General features: G+C 40.4%; 1 protein-coding gene across 1 annotated transcript in view; it reads right to left on the reverse strand.

Moving 5' to 3' along the window:
• SGCG (sarcoglycan gamma) overlaps nucleotides 1-23,084 on the reverse strand; it is a 137,920-nt gene that overhangs the window by 41,960 nt on the left and 72,876 nt on the right. The window contains exons 5-6 of the mRNA XM_054164601.1: nucleotides 14,401-14,502; nucleotides 7,881-7,968 (exon numbers count right to left, since the gene is read on the reverse strand). Coding sequence (XP_054020576.1) covers nucleotides 7,881-7,968; nucleotides 14,401-14,502 — 190 coding nt within the window. The remainder of the gene's footprint in view (nucleotides 1-7,880; nucleotides 7,969-14,400; nucleotides 14,503-23,084) is intronic.

Genomic DNA, 23,084 nt, shown 5'->3' on the forward strand with positions numbered 1-23,084 from the left:
GTTTCTCACACAGTGGCTTGACAAAAAGGCTCACCTAAAGGTGACTTACAACTTCAAGCAACACAGTCCCCAGACATGTAAGGCGAGAAGCACTAAAAGAGCTAAGGCATCATAATTTTGAAATCCTGTGTGCAGAGAGGACAACTGATCTGAGCCTCTCATCCCTGAGCAAATACATTAACCACTCTATCCATGAGTGTATTTTCATGAGGTCAATGCCAGCACTGTTTCCAGGAGTAGTCTAGGCACAACTACTGGATCTGGTCAGAGGACAATGTGAGAGGACATTAGTTGGGGCATGACTCAAGTGGCCAACATAGCTGCCCTGGGCCATGTGGTTTATTTTAGATAAAATACAGTACCTAAGATTTCTACATTGAACTAGAAAGTCTGACATGGGATGTGTAAGAAACATGAGCTCTTCCAGAACATCAGCCAATGACTGGGCAAGACAAAAATCACAGAACAATGCAAGTCAGGGGGTCATGTCTAGAGGTTGTCTAGTCCTACCTCCTACTCATAGCAAAGTCAATTTGATTGGAAGTTGGATGAATGTGCTCAGGGTCTTGACCAGGTAGAATTTTAATATCTTTGAGGAAGGGGGTTTAACAACCTTCCTGGGCAACCTGTTCCCATGGTTAACCATTATAACAGTTATATTTTCCCCCAGTTTTATGCAGACACTTTTTGCCTCAATGTGACCTATGACCACTAACTCTTGCCCTTTTACTCTACACTTCTGAGAATAGTCTGACCTCATCTTGTCTCTAGCCCTCCTAGTAGCAGGCTGTCTACATTTAGCCTGTATCTGCAGCGTAAAACTATAGAAGTTACTCCATCACCTGATGACCTCTTGTCAGTGGAGAAGAGGCATCAGGAAAAGGAGGGAAGACCCACAGATTGAAACAAAACCAGATTTAATGAAATAGCCAAATTAATACCAGTGTCAATGTAAGAGATACAAAGTTATACTCAGCCAGTAGAAGCGTAGCAGTCACAATATCCAGGAAAGCAGTCCTCAAGAGCAGGAAATGGGTAAGCAAAACCCCAAAACAGATCCCAAGCAAGAGGCTTCCCTCTCCTCAGCAAAATTCCTCCTTTGTACTGAGTATGATGCTCACGGTCTGGTACACACCTGTAAGCCAACTCAAGTCATCTGTCATGACTTGAAAGTGCTAATGGCCTGCAGCCTGAGATACTGTGGCAGCAAAACCAGGACACAGGCAGACATTAAAAGCCACCTTTAAACCTTGTTTAACCTACAGAAAAGAAACAATTTCTTCAGTCTCTTCATGTTCTTCTCCTTCCTGACCATTTTAATGGCTCCTTGTGTGAATCTCCTCTTATCTCTCTTGTACTGGAGAGAGCTTACCACAAGTAGAAAGATGCAGCTGCATATGCTGTTAGACCTCATTGCCACCAGGGTACACTGCAGACACATGTTCAAGTAGTTCACGAGGATGTTGTGTGGTGTGTCTTCACAGAAACGTTCAGGTTGGAAAAGACCCTCAGGATCATCAAGTCCAACCGATAACCCTACTCTACAAGGTTCACCCCTAAACCATATCCCCAAGCACCACATCCAAACGACCTTTAAACACATCCAAGGTTGCTGACTCAACCAGCTCCCTGTCTTCTGCAGACTTTTGGCAAAGAGAGATCTAGAGCCTTCTTTTAGCTACTAATTCAGATCAGGAGTCATGTTAGCTTCAAGAAGAAAGTAGTGTTACACTTGAAATGAGTAGGATTTTAGATGTACTTGGTTATCCAAATTCTCCAATAGATCATAGTCACAATAAATTCACTTATTTTAAGCTAACCTTTACAAATTAATCTATCATTAACCAAAGCAAATAATTCAATCTTTTTATCACTTAAAAGGAAGGAAGTACAGGGACTGCCCTCATCTTTAGCAACAACAATTATCTTCTAAATTATCATGCACAGGCTTGTGATAAGGATTACTATACCAGATGTAGCAAAATACTTTGGGGACTGCAAATTTACTGAAGACTGTGAAAGTTGAGGTAATAAAACATGTAATTATTCCTCTTCCCCCCCCAACTTATTTTTAATTCCTTCCAATAAAATAAAGAGAGAAAGGGCCTAATCAGATGAGTAATTAGTCTGATGAGAGACAGGTGTCCACTATCTGGTTCTTATTCCAAATAAAAAAAAATTTCCCAGACATTAGCCTTTTTTTTTTCAGAGCTAAATTCCCATTGCTTTTCACTTCTTCAAAACACAGTTAGAAAAGAAGGGACAGTGAAGGGTTCAAATGCCCTTGGCCAAGTTAAATTTCCCCTGAACTGTGCTGTTGGCATATTTAAGCGAGTTGGCAATACGCTTAACTACCTGATTAACTTCCAGAGCATGTTTAACGTCTGTCTTAACTCAGTATTGCTGGCCCTGAACATTATCACATATTTCTTCATAAAGATTATCACATTTGGGGGCAGGGTGTGTTAATCTTGCTGTGCTAAGCACCTTACTATACATGGTACATAGACGTCCATGGTATTTCTTGCAGAAGAAGGTAGCTTTCATCTGAATCTAGATATTAAACTGTAGAGTGATGATCAATAGAAATCTACTTTTCTATGCTATTTGTTTTAAGTGCTTTCAAAATTATATCCATTTAAATACACAATAGTCTCACAAAAGATGAACAGTATGTGCATTTAACATAGGACAGAAACACATCTGTCATGGATTAAAAAAGGAAATTAGAAAAGAGGCTTGGTTGACAAGTTTGCAGGAGGTTTTAAGCAACCACCTGCCATTCCCTAAATTTTGCCCAACCTGAGTCAAATTTTGCTTTTAAGTAAAGCTAGCATGTATGTCTTGATATGATTGGACTCATAGGGAGCTAAATTATTTATGCTCCCAGAAGTATAAGTCCCTACTTTAATCCCCTTGGAACAAATATTGTAAGGTCTCAATCATAGGAAGACTTAGAAGTTTCCAGTTTATCTATTAATTATTTCTATGTTGTATCTTTCTGTCTTATAACCCAGCTGGACAGCAATTAAAGTTGTGCAAATAATCATCTTCCTGCAGCACAAAGACCTTCAAGAAATACGTTCTGGCTTTTATCTTAAAGATAAGAATGAACTTATGTGGACAAAAATGAAGTTTTTTTTTATGAAAGCCTTCTGGGAAAAATAAGGAAGGAAAAGCTAAATGATTTTACAATGTCATTAATTAAGCCAAGTTTATGAAACCAGCTTCAGGGTTTTCCCTGTAAAAACATTATCAAACTCTTCTTACATACATCATGCTTCATTAACACTGTTTTCTTCCTCTTAAGGCTCTGATGAAAAAAAATACCAAAATGAAATATCAAGAAGCTGATAAGAACACCAGAAATGATTTTACATTGGAAAGCAGTAGTTTAAAGATGGCAATTAATGCTAATGAAGCAATATATTAGGTACTGACACTTATCTGTTTCCTTAGCATGTTGTTCCTGTTTGAAAAAAAGAGGGCTGGGATAGCACTAATGCTCTCATTGTTCAGATTAATGTGATGGACATAAGAAGAGTCTTGAGGCAGAATGTTAACTGTAATTCTGTTTCCAGACTGCATAAGCCATTTTTGACTTCTGCTGTATTCCCATGCTTTCTGAGTGGTGCTGATTTAATGTGTCAAAGTATAGAACAGCTTCATTATACAGCTATCTAAATTCCCTCTAGCTTTTAGTGCTTGAAACCTAACCCCTGACCTAAAGCTACTGATGTTACTGTTCCTTGGTGTAAAAGATTGAACGTGGAGGAGAAGTAGCAGCTCAGTGTACCAGAATCTGTTCTCACAGACCTTGCATGACTTTGGAAGCCTCTTTCCTCTGTTTTGTGGTTTGTTTTTTCCCCTCCTGATAAAGATGTATTACAAGCAGAACTTAGGGTCTTCTGTACATTAAAGCCTTCTTAAATGATCCTTGAAATTCAAAAAGATATTTAAAAAAACACAGCCCTCTGCTTTTCTGCAAAGATAGTTAGAAACAAGCTGCTTTTCATCCACTGTCTTAATATTTGGCATTGGAACACCACTGCAAAATCTGACTGCATTATATTAATCTGTTAGCAGGCTGCATATGCAGACATAAGTTTACTTAGGTGAAGCATCATTTACTGTTTGATACCAAGTACTTCATAATTGACTGTATAGTCTATATATTTCTTTTCTAGATCATATATATTTGCTATCATTCAGTATTGAAAAAGTTCAATAACTTTTTTACATTAAGTTGCTTTACTACATCTCAGGGTGTAAATCAAAGGTGCCACATTTCTTTTTTAATCTAGGGCTGAATAAGGCTTTGAAGTGATAAGAACAGGAATCTTGGAGATGATGGTTAGCAGCTCTATCAGATTATCAATTAAAGTTCTAAATATTTTAGTTTTCATGTTGATCAGCAAGCTGTGATAATGACATGTGAAACTTAATTCTGATTTTAAAGACAGGGGCTATTCTAACGAAAATAGTTACCATGTGCTCTGTAGACATCCTTTCCCTGTCTATAAGCATCTCTCTCCCTGGCTCTCTTAATTCTCTTTGACTCTCAATCTGTTGGGTCATCAGTTTATAACTTTTATTCAATCTAGATGTCTCTAACCCTACTGAGCAGATATTTTAAACTTTATATTTACTTAAAATAGCACATTGTACCTCACTTTCTGTGCTGCTCTTTATTAATGCTCTCAGAAGACGACTTAGTGGTGACTGTGAATGGGAAAAAAAAAACCATTGTCTGACATTTGTTATTTTTGCCAGGCTTCCTTTTCCTAAGGTAAGACTTAAACCCATTGGCTGGCAAAACAACTAAAGTATTTTTTCTTTCAGTAAAATACACTGCTTCCAGCACTGAAGTTAACAGGAAAGATACATCATGGTTGAACATCTCAGCCTGTTCACTTATGAATCTCAGTCACATTAAAGGTGCTGAACACACAATTCTATGCTGACATTTTTACCCCAACAAAGTTGCTTGATTGTTCATGCAGAAACATCGTCTGAGAAGTAATGCACCTTCATCTGTCAAAGCTATGTCAAGTTTCCATCTTGAAATAGTCAAGCTCCTTACTTATTTCCATAGTTCCCTAAGTATGTTATGTGTATATTAAAATACAATGACAGAATCGAGTTCAGCAGCAATCAGAGCAGCTCTTTTCACTGTCGTGCAAAACCACTTCTTAACAATAATGTCACTCTTCTGACAAGTGCCTCAGTTCAATACAGGACCAAGTAGTCATGAACATCTTTATAGCACACCTTTCCTATTAGCAGTTCTAGGCCTGTGAGACATCAGGCTCTTGGGCTGATATGATTTTAACTGTAAATTTCTCAGACATAGGCAAGGATCAGGTTGGACAAATTAGAGTGGTGGTAAATGATCAGCTGTGCATTCTGCCCTTCCCAAAGCTAAGAGCTTCCTCTCAGGCAGGATTAGCACATGACCACAGGGCAGATACACACCTGATCCCATGACAGAGCAGACAGAATCAGCAGCATGTGCGCCATATCACCAAAAAAATTTGGACCATGTGGTCTGTTTGGTTTTGGTCACTGTATAGTTAATTATTACAAACTAATTTAGTAATTTTACCAATACTATGAAACTGCACAATTCACATCTTTAATTATTATCAAAATGAGATTTGAATGCTGCTGTCAAGTTTTGATAGCTATTTAGCAGCATTTTCTTGAGTGGAATAATTCAGAACTTCATGAATAGCTGGAATTAAAAAACAAAAGATATTCAGAGACATTGAATGGCCAAATTGTATAATTATACACTCATAAAGGAGCCTGCTATTCCCATTAAAAGTTTAAAATGCTATATTTTTTTTTACTTTAAATTTGTTTGAAAACAGGGAAGCTTGCACAGTGTCCAACAAATTGACATGATAATTCTTCAAACGGGAATTTTTATAGATGTTACACAGTCTTATCAGCATAGAAAAGTTGCTCATCGATGCTTATCTGAGCCCCAATCTAGTAAACAACTTCAGCATATTGACTTAGCCTCACAGTTAAACAAGTAAGAAATCATGGTTTGCTGCACAAAGATTTCAGAAGAAACTAATTAATAAATGGATACTTTTTTTCCTCTAAAGTCAAATAAAGGTTGTAAAAAAAATAACAAACCCAAGTGGCCAAGAAGGCCAATGGCATCCTGGCATGCATCAAGAATAGTGTGGCCAGAAGGAGCAGGGAAGTAATTCTGCCCCTGTACTCAGCACTGGTTAGGCCACACCTTGAGTACTGTGTCCACTTCTGGGCCCCTCAATTTAAGAAGGACATCGAGACACTTGAACATGTCCAGAGAAGGGCAACGAGGCTGGAGAGAGACCTTGAGCACAAGCCCTATGAGGAGAGGCTGAGGGAGCTGGGATTGTTTAGCCTGGAGAAGAGGAGGCTCAGGGGAGACCTTATTGCTGTCTACAACTACCTGAAGGGTGGTTGTAGCCGGGAAGGGGTTGGTCCCTTCTCCCAGGCAACCAGCACCAGAACAAGAGGACACAGTCTCAACCTGCACCAGGGGAAATTTAGGCTTGAGGTGAGGAGAAAGTTTTTCACTGTTTGAGTCGTTAGCCATTGGAATGGGCTGCCCAGGGAGGTGGTGGAGTCACCGTCCCTGGAGGTGTTCAAGAGGGGACTGTACTTGGCACTTGGTGCCATGGTTTAGTCATGAGGTCTGTGGTGACAGGTTGGACTTGATCTTTGAGGTCTCTTCCAACCTTGGTGATTCTGTGAAACCTGACACATATCATTGCCACTCTTGCTTAATAAAAAACCCACATTTTTAAAAGAGTCTTAGTCTGCTTATTCCTGCTGCCAAGATGTATCACCTATGTCTGTCTAGATCTATTGATTTCACTCAGTAAATCAATGAATCTTACTGCTACCAAATATGGCAAAATGTGTACATTTTTTGCATCCTCTTAAATGTATTGGTCTCTGGAATACCAGGAAATGAAGAAAGATGTGCAGACCTCTCTAGGTATGTTCTCCTGTCACATTTGTCAGCAGGTCGAGAGAGGTGACTCTCCCCTTCTATTCTGCTCTGGTGAGACCCCACCTGGAGTACTGCCTCCAGTTCTGGAGCCCCTCTTACAGGAAGGATCTGGACATGCTCCAGCATGTCCAGAGAAGGGCCATGAGGATGATTAGAAGGCTGGAGCACTTCTCCTATGGGGACAGAGAGTTGGGGCTATTCAGCCTGGAGAAGAGAAGGCTCCAAGGAGACCTTGTTGTGGCCTTCCAGTATCTTAAGGGAGCCTACAAGAAAGCTGCTGAGGGACTTTCTAAGGTGTCAGGTAATGATAGCACTAGGGGGAATGAAACGAAAATAGAAATGGCTAGATTCAGATTGGATGCTAGGAAGAAGCTCTTCACCATGTGAGACACTGGAACAGGTTGCCCAGGGAGGTAGTTGAAGCCCCATCTCTTGATTTTTTTACAGCCAGGCTGAATGTGGCTCTGAGCAACTTGATATAGCGTGGTGTCCCTGCCCATAGCAGGGTGGTTGGAATTAGATGATTCTTGAGATCCCTTCCAACCCTAACAATTCTATCATGTTGTTAGAAAATTATTTGCAGCTATCAATAGATATATTTACATAAGAAAAAGTGTAACTTCTGCAGTGACCTTACTTGCATAACTCTGCAATGAAGAAGTGCTTAGAATATTTACAGAACTAATGCTTGACTGAGAAACTGAAAATATACTCTGGGTACTTATTGAGTGGCAGTTGGGTTATTAAAATATGGCCATAAGAGTAAAATATAATAATGTGTTTAGTGCTTTAGATCCTGGAAGCTCTTTGAAAATATTCAATACAATATTTCCAAAACAGAGAACTAATCATCTAGACTTACCCACATTTAATCTGCCTGTGACTTCCCCATTTGAATTGCGAGCATTCACAGTCACATTGTGAGTAGACTGGAGAAGCAGTGATGAGTCCTGAAGTATGGAGCAAAAGAGTAGATTCAGTAGAATAATTAGAACTTTTTACAATTTAAAACATTTAGTCTACTGTTTAAATTAGGTCAGTCACTGGAAGAGCTTTGTAGCTACAAAACCATCTGTGGATGTCATCAAATAATCTGGGCAGATATTTTTTATTACTTCAACCATATCAGATTTAATATAAGGAAAAAAAACCACAGAAACTTCAGGTGAACAAGATCTGTTTTACTAGCCTAATGAATATCATTGCTAATATTTTATCCTTTGGGGAAAAAAAATGGTTAAGTACTAGATTTACTCATTTCAATAGATAATTGAGTGTCCTAGAAGACTGCCACTTCACTGAAGTGTGAGTACCCCATTTTGAAAACTTATGCTGTCATATCAACATGGTGAGAAATGTGCATCTGCATTCTGCTTCCTCAGTGGTCCATGAAGCTTGAATGCTTTGACTTGATTCTGGCACCTGGCCCTGACTTTCCTAGCAAGGCAATTCAGACAGTGGGTGATGGAGAAAGCATCAGGCTGACTAGCTCAAAGCTGACTTTAATAGATGACAGTACAGATAAGTGTGTCAGTTGAAATTAAAACGTCTCCCTGTTTGTCCCTTGGAAGGATGACAGAAGTTTATCAGCAGGCTGATCAGCTTTACCTGCTTGTCCACATACCTGCACCACAATTTGAGCTTAATACACCCTGTGCTGTTCCACATCTGGTGTCCCAGTATAGAAAATCACATCTGAAGGTCAAAAAACAATGGCACTCATATTTGGCTTAACTCTCTCCATGGGTTGCATCACAGCTGGGACATTTGCAGAGCAATCACAACCTCATGCCTACCCATCATTCTGTGCTGCTTATGGAAGCCAGAACTTGCCGAGAAGATGTAATTGGTGTCTTCATTCATCCCTATCACACCTCACCACAATTTAATGGCTTAGCACAATTGCCTGCTCCCCCAACACAAAAGTGACATATGAAACTCAGGGTTGAGATAATGGGTTGAATATAACATGAGATATCATGAGGACAATGCATAATTACCTTAGCTAACAATCTAATTAATCTAATAAGCTATAATACAATGCATGTCTAATAATCACAGAATCTAATAATACAATGCATGATTACCTTATCTTAGGCTATTTGCAGAGGAAGCAGAGTGAAATACAAAGAAAACCCAGCATAAACCAGAAGGCTAAAACCAGCGGCTACCTGACTCCTACTCTTCCTGCTGCCATGCCTGTAGAAAAGCAAAGACCACATCGAAAAAGCTGGAAGCCAGAAAAAACCTGAACAGGGAGCCTCCCATGCTGCAATCTGAACTTCAAGCCCTATAATATTTTGCTCCAGTTAGCACTTTCATTTTTGAAGCTGGCATGACTGCAGCATGGTGTGAATAACAGCAGCAGGTTCAATTCAGTCTATGACACTATGGAAGGCAATTCCAAATGTTACGTTATTCTTAGACTGTAGTCAGCATGGAATTACTTCACAAAATAAAGGCATCCCCTTGTGTTAACTCATGTCTTGGTGTTGTGCTTGTTGAACACCTACCATTTCCATTACTTATTCCCATTGTGGGATCCCTATTGCTTTTGTGTCTCAAACAGGGTGTGACATGGCCTGACAGCGTGGCTTAAAACCACTGTAACAGCGCCACAGAAAGGCAAATATGCACATTGCACTCTGCGCAGCTCTGGAGGCACCAACCTTGCCCCACAGGGGGTGATGGGGGAACTGCAGCTCCCAGGGGACCAGGTGCAAACAGCATGCTCAAAAGCTTTGCTCCACCCAGTCTGCACAGCCAGCTGCGCTGCACCACTCCCTCTGCTCCACACTGCAGTCTGTACCCCAGTTCCTGCTGCCACTCTGCACTGCCTATGTGGCTCAGAAAGCTCCATCTGTCTGCACTGCTCTGTCAGCTTCGCACTGCTCTGTTTCCACCACTGCAATGGAGGAGCCCCCGCTACCTTTTCAAAGTGTGTGCCAGCCACCAAGAAGTTGGGACTGTTCCTGTAATAATTCCATGATCTAAATCCAGGGAATGGTGATATTCCTTCCTTTGCTCTTCAAGTCTCTCTCTCTCATCCTCTCTTTCTCTCTCTACTTTTCCCTCTCCTCTTCCTTCCCATTTTCTTTCTGCATTGGTCCAATCTAATAAACCCAATTTATCAGCTCTTCGACATCAGTTCACCTTTATTTACTCCAAGTGAATTGTTTGAATCTTAACTTGACCCCTGCAGATGACCAGGGTTGGTATAGGCTAACTGGGTTGTGACACCCGTATCGTCCACTCAAACTTTCTGTACTACAGGACTTTTGGAGCCTTCTGAAGCTTCTCCTTGTCTTGAAGAACAGGTAAGTAACTGTTTTGATGGACCTAGCTGACCACTGTGACCCATCAGATTAGATATACAGGCACTAATGAAACTGCTGCATGGCAAGAGACCTAGCAGAGGTCATTTGAAGTGTCCCAAAATGTTTGTAAAGTGGCATTGAGTGGGTTCTTACATTTTTCTTCAGTTTACCACCTGAATTGTCTTTAAATGGAGCTGATTTTCAGGGAGATCATACTGACCACTCTCATTACCTAATATTAGGTATTAGAAAATCATCTGAGTCTGATCACACTCATTTGGATCAGTAAATTTTAGATAACTGATAGAGTTAAAAAGAGATGAGAAAGTTATTTGCAGTACAGGTGCCTTCACACTAAAGCATACTATGTGTCTAATGGACAAGAACCTAAAGTCAGGGAATACATGACACAAACAGGGCATTAGTAAGTTGCCTTGTTGTGACCTCAGAGGGGACACTCATTCCTAGATAAATGAATTTCTAACTACTGGAATGATGCTAAAAATCAGTATTTTTCACATACATAGCTTCTGGTACTTTTTCGGGATTCAGGAGAAACCCTGCAGCACCTCAAAGAGCTAACCCCTGAAAATCACTCCCAAATAAGCTTCCATTTCAGCTGGGGGAAGAGGAGGCTCAGAGGAGACCTTATTGCTGTTTACAACTAGCTGAAGGGAGGTTGTAGCTAGGTGGGAGTTGGTCTCTTCTCCCAGACAATCTATGACAGAACAAGAGGACACAGTCTCAAGCTGCACAAGGGAAGGTTTAGGCTGGATGTTAGGAAGAAATTCTTTACAGAGAAAGTGATCAGTCATTGGAATGGGCTGCCCAGGGAGGTGGTAGAGTCACTGTCCCTGGAAATGTTTAAAGGAAGACTGGATGAGGCACTTAGTGCCAGGGTTTAGTTGCTTAGATGATGTTGGGTGATAGGTTGGACTCTACGTCAAAGGCCTTTTCCAGCCTGGTTAATTCTGTATGAAGGATGGGTATTCTCTTGTTACAATGTCCTTTTCTCACTGATTCTTTCTATAGAGAAGTGTGACTGATTTCCAAGCCAGCTTGAACTTTTTCCTCTGCATTTACCACTATGAAACATAGCCACAATGGAGAAGATGCAGGCTTTTTCTGTCTGCTCTTTTTGACATTTGTCTTGAGATTCATGAGAAGCGAGTCTCACTTTTCAACCTGCCCCTCTTCCTGAAGGCTTCCTGTTCAGAACTGATTGATAAGTGAATGCATTTTCCAGATATGCTTTATTGCTTTTCCCCCCTCCTTTCCTTCCTTATTTCTGAAAAGGAGCAGTGAAGGGGAAGAAATGGTCTTTAAATGAGACACAAAAGCAGAGAGTTATTGAATGATAAGAGCAGATTCAAGGGGCCTCCAGGTAAAAATAGTATAATTAGCATAATATCATCTGACTAAACAGCTCTTGCTCCACCACCACCAACTTGCACCCATCCCACAGCTGGGGACATGACCCTCACCAGCCAAGATACCACACAGAGGAGCTCAGCCCCAGTAAGGAAGCCCAGCCAGCACCCGTGGATAACATTGGAATGGTCATCAAGTTTTTTCCCTACCTAACCGGGGGGCCACCAGGCCCCCCGGCCTTTGTTGTCACCACCACCATCACCCAGTGTGCACCATGGGCACTCACCAGTGATGAGAGGAGGATCCCTCAAGCCCAGATGGGCTCAGCTTAGGGGTTCTGCCTTTCCTGGAGGCGAATATAAAAGGGAGTGGGTGGGGAGGGCCAAGTGGCCACACCTGGGGTGGGAGGAGACTCCAAGAGAGCCCAGGTGCTCTGGGTTTTGAGGGGAAAAAGGGGGAATATGGAGCAGGTGAGGGAGTTTTAGGGTGTCAGGTAATAATAGGACTGGATGAGCTGAAAAGTCTTTTCCAACCTGATCTATTCTATTCTATTCATTGTAATTTAATGCTTACAGTATGAGGTAACCTAAGAATTTTGAACATATATTATGTGATGAATTTTCCTACAAACACTTACCTAATAACAGTGGTCAAGCAACATGGAGTTTGGAGTCCAACTTTTATTTAAAAAAACCAAAAACTTATCTTACAAGTAGGAAGATAGGTTATCTCAAAAGAAGTCATTAAGTTGGCAAAACAAATGAATCTCATCTTGTAAATCACATCAGGATAAGAGAAAGCTATCAGAATTAACACAAGTAACTAAAAGTCTGAAGAAAAAAAGTAAGTTCACATTTATGGTAAGAAGTTAGTATGAAGTGGAAAAGGAAGTTCAGCAAAGATCAGATAAATAGGTAACATTTTAGTACATGTGCTAAATGACCCACAAATCTGGGCATTGTCTACACATGTGTTGTTAAACTAATTAAAATCTAGTATCATATTTATAAATTCTCCTCTTGTAGCTCTGTATGAATATGTATTAGCTAAGATGCAATGGTGTTGCCCACAACTCTGTGTTGGACTCATAATGAAGGAATAAACTTGTAACAGCCTCTGGAGATCATGCACAGCAAGCACATCTTCTGCTACATATTTTCTTAGCATATTGGCGACCTCATTAGGTGAGAAAAGCTGTTAGGAGACTGCAGGGAGAAAACTATTAAGGCAAGGCAGAAGGCTGCTGTTATGGCTGTGAGTGCCCCAAATTTCTATGAAAAACTTAGAAAAAGAAATCATAACTTCGCTAAGAATTAATATATGGATGGCACTCAGGAGATAAAGATACAGGCAATTAAGCCCTAGAGAGTTTGAATGTTTTAAAAAAGCAAGCAAATAAACAAAAAACCTCTGATGAGTTATTATTTCATAGGGGGCAAAGACATGCAATAGCCTCAAGACTCTAATTAATCCATGCTACTAATGATCATGATCGGTCATTAAACAGCTAAGCTTATACGAGATGCTGCCACACCTCTTTCTTCCTGTATTGTTCTAGATGTGTTAAAAGCTGGAAGGAAGAGCACAAACAGTAACTCAACATTGCATAACAATTTTTTGGGGCAGAGTGAGTTCTTAAGTATTAGCTATGCTGATCTTAAATAACATATTTTGTTGGATAAACTACCTCAAGGGAAATTCTCTTAAGCACATAAATAGTTTTCCCCACTGTCTATGAGGCAGAAAATACAGCCTAAGAAACAAAATGGAAATACAGATTCAATAATGGAATTTCACCATCTAAGTAAGAGATGCTATTCTACTGGAAATACTTGTTGCAGAGAGGAACCACATGAAGTTCAACACGGACAAGTATAAAGTCCTGTACACAGGAAGAAACAGCTCCACGCACCAGTACAGTTTAGGGGTTGACCTGCTGGAAAGCAGCCCAGCAGAGAAGGACATTGGAGTCTTGCTGGATAAAAAGTTTACCATGAGTCAGCACTGTGGATTTGTGGTCATGAAGGCCAGTGGTACCCTAGGATGCATTAAGAACAATGTGAGCAGCAGGTCGAGGGAGGTTCTCCTCTCCCTCTACACTGCCCTGTGAAGCCACATATGGTGCACTATGTCCAGTCCTAGAGACAAGGACACACTGGAGGGAGTCCAGTGGAGAGCTACAAATATGTTTAGGGGACAAGAACATCTCTTGATTTAGTCCTGTAGATTTTAAAAACATCAGTATATAAAGACATCATACACTCAATATCATTGTCCTAGAAATGACAAAACCCAAACTTACTAAAGAGATACCAAAACTATGCAGTAATGGATGAGCAAACAAAATGAACACTTTCAAAGAGAAGCCTATATTAATCTCTGTAAAAATAATGAAAAACTTTCTACACACACTTAAAAAGTTAGCATTGCTTACACACAGTGACATTTCTAATTTCTTTTTGAGCTACTTATCTCGTGCCTAAAAGCAAAAAATGTTAATTCTATCACAGCATCAGAACATTGACCTAAAGACCATCCTGTGATCCTTGTAAAGCAGGCAAAAATATCTGTGTATACATGTACACACACACACATATATATAGTTCCATGACAGATGCCTGGACTTGGCATGAATTCAGCTGTTCATAACTGCATGGATTTTATTTTAGCATTATAGAAAAATTATCTGCTTACCACTCGAGAATGGATTTCTTTGGCATAAAGAGGGAATAAGAATTCCGATTCCCCTTCCAGACGCAGGCCTTCTTTCGTGACGCGCAGGTGTCCCATTCCAGTCTGAGGAAAAGATGCAAGAATTTTCCACACTTTGTTATTGTTGCTCTATTTGTTTTTTGTCCTTCTTATAAACAGAAATTTCCCAGAGCTCCCTGCCTCCAGTCTATTGATATGGATACCTATACTAATGCATTTAAAATCTTGAGTATTCCTTGTTTCTTTTTTTTCCTGTACATACATAGAATACATACATACATACATGCATAGAATAAACCAGGTTGGAAGAGACCTTCAAGATCATCGTGTCCAACCCCTCAACCAATCCAACCCACCTAAACAACTAACCCATGGCACCAAGCACCCCATCAAGTCTCCTCCTGAGCACCTCCAATGATGGCAACTCCACCACCTCCCCAGGCAGCCCATTCCAATGGGCAATCACTCTCTCTGTATAGAACTTCTTCCTAACATCCAACCTAAACCTCCCCTGGTGCAGCCTGAGACTGTGTTCTCTTGTTCTGGTACTGGCAGCCTGGGAGAAGAGACCAACATCCGTCTGTCTACAACCTTCCTTCAGGTAGTTGTAGAGAGTAATAAGGTCACCCCTGAGTCTCCTCTTCTCCAGGCTAAGAAACTATAGCTTTCAAGAAAAGTTGTTGAAGTTGGGGGTTGCTTTGTTTTGTTTTGTTTTGTTTTGTTTTGTTTTGTTTTGTTTTTGAGGGGAAAAAAGGTAATATTGCAGTTTTTAACATGAAAAGAAGTGCATTTGTATTGCTTGTGCTCAATAGCCTTTGTGCTTGCCTTCTAAAAATGTCAAGAACAATAAACTTTTACAAGACTACTCACCTAGAACAAACCTAATCTTAACATCTCAAGGTTTATTTTAACTATAATGTATTTTGCAAGGAATTGTAACATTTCTAAACCCATTGAACAGACAGAGAGGGAACTTTATTTGCTCCTGCTTTCAGGAAATACTTCTTTAAAATTGATTTTTTGTTCCTTGTTTTATTTTTTGTGTGTGGTCTTCAAGGTGAGGAGAAAGTTCTTCACTGAGAGAGTTGTTCACCATTGGAATGGGCTGCCCGGGGAGGTGGTGGAGTCCCCATCCCTGGAGGTGTTCAAGAGGGGACTGGACTTGGCACTTGGTGCCATGGTTTAGTCATGAGGGCTGTGGTGACAGGTTGGACTTGATGACCTTTGAGGTCTCTTCCAACCTTGGTGATTCTGTGATTTGGTTATTCTCTAATTGTCGGGCAAGGCTGCATCTCTCACACTGCCATCTTCTTTTCTATCACCTGCTCCTCAGTTTTTATACCTTCATTCTCTCTCAGTCTCCTGATTTTAGTCCAGTTGTGCTTTTCACCCCAGATCTTATTTCATTTTTTAACTTTCTTTCATCATTATCATAAAACTGGTAATGCGAAAAATGAGTGCAAAATTACTTCAGTAAGTACATCTGAGGTCTTGCAGGATTCAGCTGCAAGGTATTTCACAGGTATTTAGCCAAGATTTACTCCTCCCCCTGCCATAAAAAGTGAGGCAAAGTTAGCAAAAAATGTTGCAGCCTTACAGTTTGGCCACATGTGGAAAAGTTTCAAGTAAACTGTCTCAAACTACAAGCAGTATGTGGGAGGGGTAAATATAAAAAAGAATAAAAATCCAAAAAGTATTTTCATTCCAAATATTTTTCAGATTGTTGTCATCAGAGAAGATGAGATATGTAATAAGCCACTGAAGACACATCACTAACCTGTTCCTTTAATGAACTATGGGTACCACTGATAAAACTTACAGTTTTTAGGGACTGTAACTGTCTTCAAATAGGCTATGCTCTGACCTGTGAGATTATATATTTTACATATATATATATCATAGAATCATAGAATCAGTAAGGTTGAAAAGACCTCAAAGATCATCAAGTCCAACCTGTCACCCAACACCTCATGAATACTAAACCATGGCACCAAGTGCCACATCCAATCCCCTGTTGAACACCTTCAGGGATGGTGACTCTACCACCTCTCTGGGCAGCACATTCCAATGGCAAACAACTCTCTTAGTGAAGAACTTTCTCCTCACCTCAAGCCTCAACTTCCCCTGGTGCATTTTGAGACTGTGTCCTCTTGTTCTGGTGCTGGGTTGCCTGGGAGAAGAGACAAACCCACACCTGTCTACAACCTCCCTTCAGGTAGTTGTAGACAGCAATAAGGTCTCCCCTGAGCCTCCTCTTCTCCAGGCTAAACAATCCCAGTTCCCTCAGCCTCTCCTCATAGGGCTTGTGCTTGAGGCCTCTCACCAGCCTCGTTGCCCTTCTCTGGATATGTTCAATAGTCTCAATGTCCTTCTTAAACTGAGAGGCCCAGAACTGGACACAGTACTCAAGGTGTGGCCTAACCAGTGCTGAGTAGAGGGGCACAATATGTATGTATGTATATATATAAAATGCAGAATAATGTGTCTAACTAGCTTTCAGTGATAATCTGTAGCTATTTTCCTTTAACAAGCTTGAAGAAAGACAAGGAGAGATATATGCTTTGCTTAAATTCCATAAGGTAAGAAATCATTCTGTCAGCAGTTCATGTCACTGAAGGGCACAACTGTGATTCCTCCTGGGCAAGAATTTATTTCAGGAAAGAGGCTTTTGGTATAGCTATTTGTGGAATCTGTTATTTTGGGTCAAGTGTTTTACTGCTTTGAAATATATAATGTGTGGACTTTTGTCAGTGGAATGCAATAATACAATTCTAAATTCTAGACCATTGCAAAGCTTTTAAAAAATAGCTAGCATATACTGAGGCAAAACTAAAATAGTACCTATGATGAGCCACCTATACCTTTCATAATCAGAATTCCTAGCCAGCACCGTGTGATTTAGAAATAGGTTTTTCTCATGAAGACTGTGGATGGTTTTTCCTACGTTGTTACACACAACAGAGATCAATCCAACACCATAAAACCACATAGGGTTTAAAAAGAACACTTTTGAAAAATAGGACGTGAAATATTCTCAAGAAATGACAATAACGATTTGCTCTCGTTTAATTAACTGAATTTAGGGTTGTTAGGGTGTGCTCCAAACCCCCCTTCCCCCATCTCCATCAGCGGAGGTTTGAATGGGGAAAGACAAAGGCATGAAATTGCCTTCCAAGGTGCGAAATTGCCTTCCCCCTTCTCCAGGGGACAGGTAATTAGCGCCCATTCTTCCCGCAGGGAGAGCCCTTCCCATGGGGGGAAGTCCGCTGGGTTTGGGAGCTACGATTAGCAGGGTGCTTTGCATCCATCCTTGGACACTTTGTCTAGAAACACCTTAAATAGTGGCCAGAAAGCGATTTGGGCTCTCATCGTCATCCTGCTCCTGCCCTCGCTCGCTCTCTCCTGCTCTGGCTCTTGCCTTCATCTTGCTCACCCCACTCGAACCTGGCTTCTCCCTGCACTCTGTCTGCCTGAGGTCCTGCTCCGTGCCTGCCGTGGAGAGACCCTGCTTGGTGTGAAACCTGCGGCTTTCTTGCAGTGCTGCTGCTCATGAGTTTGCCTCGTAGCATCCATGCGTACGGACACTGATTCTGGAAGGTCCTTTTCCTTTGGATTGTGCTGCATTATCCACAAAATGCATTATAAAACCTGCCGTTCCTGGAGCCTGCCACCAATGAGCTATCTAGGGACTGTTGCCAAGTTCCTGCTCCATCCTCATGAGTACAACCTGGCGCTCTTGTCAGCTTTCCCTAAGGTTCCTGGCTTGCCTCTGATTATAAGTGGGGTGAAGCTATTTTGTGGCTTAGCCTTTTCCATTTTCTGAATTGTCTAAAGTGTACCAGAGTTGCCCATAAGCATCGTGGTAGAATTCATGACCAGATGGCACCTGTAAATAATTTAATAAGTTTTTATACCTAATTTGGTGGTGGGGTTTTCAGAAAAAAAATAAAGATAGCTATATTTTTATAATTCCCACCTTGTTAATTCAGCCCTCTATCAAATCAAGGGTGTCATTATTTGCTCTGATCTCACACCTCTTCCCATCAGGTTAAAGTAGATTATATTAACCATCAGTTTTAAACACAGTTTGTACACTTTTCATGAAAATAAAGAACTGGAAAAGCTGTGTATTATAGAGTGCATATAGGAAACGATAGTGACAATGTGAAATTTAAGAAGGCAGAGAAAGAAGCAGCAAATGTTTCTAGCTCTGAAGGAGATCAGGGAAAATTACCAAACTCCTGGGTGGTAATCTCTATCCTGCCCTTGGCTTTCCCAGGAAGGAACTTTTCATAGAGACAACAATACTGTAACTGATGTTGAAATAAAAGATTATGCAGTTTACTCAACTCAGTCTTTCTAATCATTCAGATTTTCAGCAATGATTATTGTAAAAAAAAGTACACAGACAAAGGAATGTCTTTGACATCAAGAATAATATGCCATGTGAGGATCTGAGCACATTAATTTATCTATGAATTCTTATTTTTCAGTAAATCCAGTAAATTCAGTAAACCCACTCAGGATTACTTTATATAAGTATGTCCTCAGGTATGTCCTATTTTCCTCATCAGCTATTTCATTTAAGCATTGACACAAAGCTCATATCCTAACATTTTTCAGTAGGAGCCTCATTAGCCATTCTCACCGACTCCTGGGAAGTGCAAAAAATACTGAAATGTAGACTTGGGTTACCTGCAAAAGTGACCATCTGTGATGACTAACAGATAAACAGTGCAACATACATGAGAAAACAAAATTGTGGATCTTATATAATGATCCTCACGTCTATTACCGTTGTGACTGTAAACTCTTATTATTTCCTTAGTCCCATGATATTTGAGCTTCCAAGATTGCAAAAGCACTGAGACATGCAGTACTGTGAGATGGAGAAATTCTATTAACCCTCTTTTATAATTGGCAAATTGAACTTACATGGAATATGAAAGAGATGGGTTTAGGATAAGCAATCACCCTAATGCTCTGAGATCCAACGATAAGTATTATAAAAAGCAAGAGTTGTTCTCATGGTTGTTCTCTCAACAACCACTCTGCTTCTTACATTACCACTTTAGGTGAAGCCAAATATTATTTACTGAGCATTGTGACTTCTTCAGTGATGAATAACCTTGGTCCTTTTGGTTTCAAGGATTTAGAATAGAATAGAATAAACCAGGTTGGAAGAGACCTTCGAGATCATCGTGTCCAACCTATCATCCAACACCACTAATCAACTAAACCATGGCACCAAGCACCCCATCAAGCCTCCTCCTAAACACCTCCAGTGCTAGAGACTCCAGCACCTTTCCAGGCAGCCCATTCCAATGGGCAATCACTCTCATTTATTCCTATTCAAATTATTGAATAAAATATTCCTATCACCTTGAGGAAAGGCTCCAAATATCAGTTAGACACAGACTTTCATGCAGCTTTACAATAAGCAATTGGTTAGGAAACAAACACAAAAAGTGCTCCATTAAACACAGGAAATGTGTGACGAGTCTAGGTTCTTCTTGTCCTGATGCTCATGACTGTCACTGCTTGCATGTGCTGGTCCTGAGCTGTAAAACATTGTTGAGCATATAGCTCTAAGAGTCTCATTTCCTACTTCCTCAAAGCCCTCAGCCAGGCAAGGGCTGAGCTGTATGTAAGTGTAAACACTAAGCTAATTGTTGCTGCAAGGAGTTACTAGCATGGAAGTTGCTGGTAGCTGCCAAAGCCTTGTGCACTGGACGCAATTTAGCATTAGTGTTCACAAAGGTGTGACCAGTTTTCATTTCAAAACTTCTAGGCAAATTCTAATTGGAGTAACCAGACATCTTCAAACACAGTAGAAACATTTTTCTTAATTTGAAAATGCTCCAAGGGAGGTTAAGTGCTTGCAGAAACAGAGACAAAGCCTTCTAAAAAAACCCCAAATCATGCTCTGAATAGGTTCAAGCTTTGAAAAAGATCAACAAAAGGCTTTTTCAATTCAGAAATCATGGTCTAATTGATCTTTGACATCTATTCAGTGAATTTGCTACATAGGGATACTCTAAACCACACGAAATGTGTAGCCAGCACTACTGGAATCATAGGTAGAACTCATACTATGGACCATCTGGATGAGAGGACCATCTTGGTTGGGTTATCATTCTCTTGGATTCTAGACACAACAAATGTAGGAGGACTGAGTCCTTCATTAGGACCAAAACGTTACAAGAGCTGGGCTGGTGGCTGTGGTTGAATGGCCACCTCCTCCTGACTATGAATACCTGCTCTGAGGAAGATGGAGAAACAACCCAACAAATAAAATTTGACAACACTGTTATGGCTAGTGCTAAAGGCCTGTCTTTATACAGAATGCAAGGACTTTTCCTCTTTCACCTGTTGTTATAGGTGTTCTTGCTCATGACCAAGAAAGCCACATGGAAAGACGTACATTGCTATGGGATTACATGGGTTTGAAACTTGCAGCTCTAGGGCTCCTGCACTCCCAGTGACTTGCTGTCGGGTAGCTGAGACTCATGCTGGCTTACAGAGTCAAAAGACCATCAGATGACATATATGGGATTTATCTCCCAAGCCAATATTGGATCTGATTTATCTCCAAGCTGATTGGAACTGATAATGATATCAACATCAGAGTAATGTGCATGCAGAATTTCCATTCAGGTAACACCTTTTTTTACTTACATCCTACTTCTAGGCCAGCACAGGGAAAGACCTTGGCAAGTTCAGACCAAGATATCACTTGTTGTGCCCCAAAGCTAGTTCAATTAATGGCTTTATAGATTCAGCTTTCACTGCAGTACTTCTTGCAGCAATTACTATTTAGAGAACTTGCTTTGCAAACAAGAGTGTACTGTTTCATTGAGATAATAAGGCTGTGGACAGAGATTGTTAAAGAGCAATCAGCAAAACAGGATTGGTAATGAATCTGATGAAACTCTCTGTTTGACTTACAATATCTATTTTGGAGCTAAGTACGTGCTTGGTATAGTAATGTTATTGATGCCTCATCTCATTTTCTCTTGCAAGTGCTCTATTTCTTAGGCTCAGAGAGAGAAGGTTATCCAACTTGTCTTCTCAGGTGACAGTGGAGCCTTTCTGTAACAGACACTGGTCAAATCAGAGCCCTTAGCAACAGCAAGCACTCCTGGTAGCGAAGTTAGTCTCACCTGGCTTAAGGCCGGACACTGACTAAAAAACACCCCTTGCAGATCCAGCTGGAAGGTGAGTATGTAACATTCCACGATCTAAAAAAGTAAATGGCCACTTTGAACTCAACAATGTAAGGCAATGGCTACAAATGATGTAAATCTATGATACCATTGACATAATGTTGACATTTGGGGGTTGGTTGCTTGATCCCAGGCAACCAGCACCAGAACAAGAGGACACAGTCTCAAGCTGCACCAGGGGAGGTTTAGGGTGGATGTTAGGAAGTTGCTCTTCACAGAAAGAGTGATTGGCCATTGGAATGGGCTGCCCAGGGAGGTGGTGGAGCCACCATCACTGGAGGTGTTTAGGAAGAGACTGGATGGGGTGCTTGGTGCCATGGTTTAGTTGATTAGATAGTGTTGGGTGATGGGTTGGACTCGATGATCTCGAAGGTCTTTTCCAACCTGGTTAATTTCTATCCTATTCTATTCTAGTCTATTCTAGTCTATTCTTTCTATACTGTTCTATTCTATTTTCTCAGTTTTGATATGATTTCTTTCACAAAATAGGATTGATATTTAAGATGCATACTTTCAAGATATTTTTCAAGGTCCTTTTTGTCCTTATAAATAGAATAACAGGCTCTCTTAAGTAAAGAAAGGTATCAATTGCAACAGATATTATTCAAGAGGGAAAAATAGCTTCTCAAATCAGATTCAGTTCCGGTTTCCTTTCCTTGTTTGGCAAGGACCAAATTCTGTCTCTGGTTCAGTGCGGTATAGTTATTCAAAACTGAATAATATTTGGTTAACAAAAATGCCATTACATCTGGCATTACAACTGATTTACTCAACATTAGAAAAACAAGACTGCTGCTCCCACTGCTACATATATTTATTTGGGAACCGAGTTTTTCTAAGTTGGCTAATTCATTTTATTATGTTGACATCTGTAATTATGCAACTTAGCTGAATAAATGGAATGAAATATGTTCCTATGATATGTGAAGGCTAGAGAAAGGATTTTCTTCAGAACAACAGTTCATGATACTCATTTTATTTTAATTCCTCTAAGGAATCAGGGACACTTCCATGGTGTATATGATTACACAGGCTATGTATGGATTCAGTACTGTAAATCCTATCATTTGTACCAGGAGATGTTTCATCCTGTGGTCTCAATTCTCTACATTTGTGTAAGCATACCCCTTGTGTAAGCACAAGCATCTCTACCCTGGCAGAACAGTCAAAAAGAAAACCATGTGAGATGAAGAAAAGAGAGGGATGTTGTATCCCTCACAATGCACTCCTGAACATGTCTCCAGCTCTGTGTGAAAGGCACTAATTAAACATTTTACCTTATGTTTTGTCTTGCAGCTATCATGCAGATTTATTTTAAACCAAAATTATAATATTTAATAGCAGCCACTGCAGTATATTGCAGTTAAAAATAGATCATCTCCAATAACAACCCCTCCTCATTTTGAATTACCCAGCCTTCCACTCATCTTAGTATTACTG

This window comes from Dryobates pubescens, chromosome 10 (assembly GCF_014839835.1).
Source record: "Dryobates pubescens isolate bDryPub1 chromosome 10, bDryPub1.pri, whole genome shotgun sequence".
NCBI lineage: Eukaryota > Metazoa > Chordata > Aves > Piciformes > Picidae > Dryobates > Dryobates pubescens.